The sequence below is a fragment of the Egretta garzetta genome, unplaced genomic scaffold, assembly GCF_000687185.1.
Source record: "Egretta garzetta isolate BGI_Z169 unplaced genomic scaffold, ASM68718v1 scaffold27, whole genome shotgun sequence".
NCBI lineage: Eukaryota > Metazoa > Chordata > Aves > Pelecaniformes > Ardeidae > Egretta > Egretta garzetta.
The window spans coordinates 292,311-297,971 of record NW_009260400.1 but is presented as its reverse complement, the minus strand read 5'-3'; the positions used below and the strand labels follow the sequence as shown (position 1 = coordinate 297,971).

Here is a 5,661-nt window from a genome sequence, read left to right as displayed (position 1 = left end):
GTAGGGAAACTGTGAAAGGAATCCCCACTGCAAGCAAGCTGTCTATTTCTTCAGTTCTGTTATTGAATCAGAAGCTCTGTCACACCTTCCTAGTGCTGTCACATATGCTATAAATTTCAACACAAAGACAGGAGAGATTGCCATGGATTTTAAGCTATTATAAAATACTTTTCTTTTACTCATGTTCCTAAATTATAATAAACTTCTATAGTATTTTTTGTACGGCAGAGGGATTTTTTTATTGTGGTCAGAGGGCGAACTGACTGTTCTGAAATATACTTTAAATCTTTTTGGTTTTGTTTTCAAAATACATAGTTGGGGAGGTAGAGAGGAACATTTTCTGAAGGACAGGTATTCCTGACAGGGTTTGTATACATACATATACATACTTGCTATCATCTGTTTCAGTGTGAAACTCTGGTATTTTGGGGTTCTGAAATAATGCTATGGGGTTACAAAAGAGTTGACTTGCTGGTTATTGCATGGCATATCAGTGTTTGACGACGCTAAGCCTTACACCAACAGTAGATAAAAGTGAGTTAAACCCACTTCTATCTATTTCTAGGCTTTGCTCTTGTCAGTGTAAAATGGGAAATAATCTTCAGAGTGCACAAAAAGAAATCCCAAGTCAAGCTACAGAGGTATATTAGTACACTTAATAGGGAGAAGGAAACAGTTTAGCTGCTGTAGACTTGTCTAAGTTGGGACTAGTGTTAAACTGAAATGGTCAGTGAATTGAAGTATGATGCACTGATGTTCTGCTCATCTCAGTCTGAGATGCTGCGTTTCTGAAGAGGTGTTTGCCAAACAGTGAACAAAAGTCTGGAAAGGCCTAACTGGAAATGTACGTGTTCAGGTTAATTGGAAGTGACAAACTGATGGTAGTCTGACCAGAAACAAAAGAAAAAGCCATAGTCTAAAAAACTTGCAAATCCATAGGAGGTAGTTACTATGCATTATATGATCAAAAATGTGGCCTTATATTCATTGTGTCAGAGGTCTAAATAGTATTTGCCAGTTTATCGAAGTTGTATGTGGTTCTGCAATAGCACATGTCCGCAGCTGAGGTTTTCTTAGTTGCATTCCAAATCATGTTGGCAGGAATTGTAGTGTGTGACCATGTGTGTGCAATTAATTCTGCTTTAGATGAACAATCAATTGGCGTATCCGTTTTGTATGTGTGACCTATTACGGGAAATAGAAAATCAATGTACTGCCTGTCCTAAATTATGTCAGCCAGCCGCAGGGATAACTCTGCTTACCAAAGCTACTCCTATTTCCTCTGAGCAGCAACTTCAGCAAAGTGAAAGGAATGCCATAAAGAAGCCATGAGGAAGCAGGAACCTACTCTACTTTATTTTCCTGGTCACCATGATATATAATTCTGGTGAGTAGGAATTTTTCCTCTTTTTCTTCCTAAGAGCGTGATCACACTTATAGACCCAGAAGTCATCTGAAATATTCCTAAATTTTTCAGAACTATTTTCCCGACCAGGGTCTTAATAGATGTAAGGAAGCAATGAAATACATGACTGATGTTCACTAGAACAGAAACCCCGCAGCTCCTAGAGATACGTGGATTTTACTTTTCAAAACTGTACTTATAAGATGCTTAACTTCAGACCAACTTTGCTGGAATATATGGGTTGCTCTTCATTAAACAATTGTTTCTAATTTTGATACACTGATTGTAGACCACAGAAGGTATGGTGCCACAAATCTGTTTGTTGTATGTTGGGAACCTGAGCTGTACAATTGTAAAGGGAACAATAATATGGCCAAGCCTTTTAAATGGTAACACAGCAAAAAAAAATTAGATGCTGCCTCCTGCGTTTGCCCGTGGCCTGTCACAGAAAGCATGAGCTGCTGTTCTTCTTCTGCAGTAGGAATAGCTTCTGAAGACTCTTTGCATTTAACTGAGCAAATCATTCTGGATCTAACAGAAGCATGCAGTGTTCCCAAGGGAACACAGCAATATATTACAATTTAGATCTTTGGAAAAGTAAGATAAACAAAACCACAGCTGAATTAACAGTATTTTAATGTGTAGTGATAACTTTCTCAAAGATAACTGTATATGTATGTGCCTGAATCGTACTTCCTAAGAAAAAAATAAAACCAATAAATTCGCTAAAATGCCAAAGGGAAGCAATCCACATGGATGGGAATTTGTATTTTGTTATCAGTGTTATACATGTGGGAGATATGTGGACCCTACGGTAGATACTAGGCATGCTGACTGAGAGGTATCCTTTTTAAAGCCTTTTGGTATTGTGAGACTTGGGACTATTTTGTTTCTCAGAGGTGTGGGTGTAGTGAAAGTGAAGGGCATAGGCTAGCATATCGGCAAACTGTGCTTCCAGAACTGAACTGTGGCAATTAATATGGACCAGATTATTGGCATGTGAGGAAAAAGATCTTAAATTTCAATATACCTGGAGCGGTAATTGTATTGCTGCTGTCCAAAAGAAAAAAAAAAAAAGCTGGAAAGCTGAACGTATTTTAGCACCTGTGCGTTCCTTAGAGGAAGAAAATGTGATGGGTGTGCTCAGGAAATCTTGTGCATGTTTTAATTCACTGTGAGTGTGATCAACATTGCTAATGCTTGCTGGTTATGCTTATGTATTTAGGCAGGCACTGAATTGGCTTTGAGGATTTGGTTAAAACATGCTGGAGGCCATTACATTGAAGCAAACCCTTGCCACATGTATGGTTTGAATGTGTTCGCAGAAGTCACACAACTCACTGCATTTTGGTACATAGAAAATGTAGCTGTGTTGGTGCGAATCAGGGTGACTTGGGGAAAGATTTGTTGACATGTAATTAGGAGTATTTAGTGTGTGTATCAGGCTTCCTAGGCTTTGTGAATTCTTCAGGTTGGACTTAAAAACCTAGTATGATCTGTAAATTGTGTGGAAAACAGCTGCTTATGGGAGGATACTGGCCATTCCTTATATGCAAAAACAAAACAAAAAAGTACTTCTGTCTCTGTCCTCCTCCATGGGGCATTTTACTGCAAGCACACACATGGGGGAGGAAAGCCACTTTGTCAGAAAAATAAATCTACCCAGCAGCAGCATTCAGACTCCTCTATTTGTTCCCAGACCTGACAGAAGCATTGCCATGATGTGCTGAGTTGAAAGAGCTTCTGGCTATGGGCATCTTAATAAGCCGAGCAAGAATCCTATTTTCTCTTGGAAGGAACTTATTCTGTGGAGCCACCACAGGCAGTTTTTTTCCTAAATGACAACAGCTTTGATCCTGACTAGGCCTGCAGGCATAAATCCATGTTTTAATAGAAGGAGGATCCCCTGCCACCACTGAACTAATAGTATTACCATTCATATATTGTATGAGAGCCAGTGTGTAAGTGACAGATTTCTCTAATTGGCAAGAGATGCTTGCGCTAAAGATGCAGGTTTTAGTCAGGTATTAAAAATAATCATAAACTACAAAGTTTGACCATTCACATTTAACTTCCCTATTGTAGTTCTGCTCCAAAAAGAATAACTCTTCTGTAGCTCTGAATTGTAATGAGTTTTACTAATACTTGGTAGTTATCACAGCAGAAATCCACAAGAGGGTGCTGAGAATCCACTTTTAAATTTCTAGTGTGTTTTCAGAGCATGTCTACTTCTAAGGACTTGCAATGCAGCTGTCTCATCTTGTTTTGGCTTGTGACGTTATAAGGTACACCATACATACATGCACTGAAATGGAAAACTAGTACAAAAAGTTGCAAGTGCTGGTAAGAATAATATGAACTTGCACCTACCATAAAAAGCAGGCAGGCAACAAAGTGTCTCATGCTGAATACACAGAATGAATGACACTCAGGACACTGGAATTGTCATGGCCCTAATGAAGGACAAGGCTTGCATGTAATGTAAATGGTGTTTTCTAAGTCGTGACAGCTGCAAGATTTGTTCCTTTATTTGCAAAACAGGTACCTCTTGTCCGCAGGCTGGGCAATTCGAGGGCTGAGATCCCGGAGCTTGCTTTTCTCCTTCATTACTCCCATTGAAACCGCTCTGTGTAGGCTTCCTGCATTTACAAGATAGAGGATGCAGTTCAGGACTAATTCATTTAGTCACTCATCTTTTGTATTCTGTTTGTAGTTACAGCTGGTTGTTAGGAGGGGAAGAGACTATTACAGCTTCCTAGTGTTAGATTTTCTTCCAGTGACGATTGTGAGCAGAAAACAATGGGTGCTTGTCTTGTCGTTCTACCTTATTGACTCCGCTGGCATTGCAAAATGTTCATTTGGTTTCATGCTTAATCATTTTAAAACTTTGCATCTCCAAGCATTTAATGGAGACTGATGATTAAGACGCTTCTCAGAGAGAGGTATGTGGTGTTATCCCCCTTTTTCAGATGAGGAAAAACTAAGTGTGCTTTTGTGTGGGTGTTCAAGTGTTTCATCTGCCCCAGGCTCACTATAAGATTAGGGCCTCTGAGCTAAAAATGACTTGCTCAAGGCCACGCAGAATAAACTAATCCCCTGACTCCCTTGCTCTGCTTTAATCATTTGTTTTCTTAGTGCAGTGTGATTTCAAATGCAGCCTTATGAGGTTTGACCGAGATAGAGCAGATAAAGGCTGAGAGGCAGCAAATCCTTGGATACTTCAGTAATTAAAACCACAGGGGTTTTCACACACACATATATAAAAATATATATAAATTATATTTTTAATATTTAGATAATATATTTATATGGCTATAGGGCTTTGTTTTTGTTTTGAAAGACTGTCATGAAGATGACCCACCTTTTTTTTCTTTTTCTTCCCCCCCACCCCGTGCCCCCAGCAGGATTCTGTCTGGGATTTGAGAGCCCTAAAGATACCTCTCTTGTGGGCGAGGGGTACTACTGAAAGAACGAGAGCTGATTATCTTCCTGTATGCAAAGGGAAACCCCTGCAATTGCAGGTCTGATGGTGCTCTTGGCAGTGGTGCAGGCACAGTCCCAGGGTATCTTAGCTTTTATGTTGCACACTAGACTGGCCACGTATCCTCCTCTTCTTCCTTGGCGTTTTGCTGGATTGCAGCTGCATAATGTACTGCAGCAGCAGCCTGGTTTGGGGGGGGCGGGGGGGAGGTATGCCTCTCGTGCCTGTTATTTTCCGCAGCTTCTGCTCTTTCTTGCCTTGCACATTACTCTGTAGGTGCAGCGTTGCGCTCGTGCTTTGGAAGAAAGAGTGGGCGCTTGCACTTCGCTGGGCTCCTGCTTGTCAAGGCTGATGGATCCTGCTGGATCTGTACTCCCAGAAAGTGGCTGCTTGCTTCATGTGAGAGTATCTAAGAAACCAATTCTTCACAACCCTGAGAATCGGCAAATAAATCAAGCTGCGGCGATGAATGGGGTGGGAGGGAGAGACAAACAGCCTTCCGTGCACCGCTTGATAGCGTCATTTTCTTCTCAAGGGCGGTATTTCTGGGAGTGGTTGGAGTGGCCCTACCGTGGCCCTACGCGCCGAGTCTCGTGCCTACCTCGCAGGCAGTTACAGCGGAGGGCTGGCGGTGGCTCGCTGCAGGGGGAAAGGGCGGCGCGTGCATCCAGAATTAATTGGCACCAGGCCGGCTCCCCCGGAGGTGGGGGAGAGGCAGGGGGCGGCCCTTTGGCCGCGGATACCTCCCGGGTCTCGCAGCGCTGCCCCCGGGGCC

General features: G+C 41.9%; 1 protein-coding gene across 5 annotated transcripts in view; it reads left to right on the top strand.

The window, feature by feature from the left end:
- PRMT7 (protein arginine methyltransferase 7) overlaps window positions 1-5,661 on the top strand; it is a 44,544-nt gene that overhangs the window by 17,906 nt on the left and 20,977 nt on the right. For 2 of the 5 annotated variants that reach the window (XR_004842582.1, XR_004842584.1), the window contains one exon: window positions 5-1,387. Coding sequence is in view for 2 of the 5 variants with exons in the window: in XM_009643242.2 (XP_009641537.1) it covers window positions 5-163 (159 nt within the window). In the remaining 3 variants the exon portion in view is untranslated. Of the gene's footprint in view, window positions 1-4; window positions 2,242-5,661 lie in introns of those variants that run through there. The other 3 variants (XR_004842583.1, XM_009643242.2, XM_035898825.1) reach the window with 3 other exon arrangements.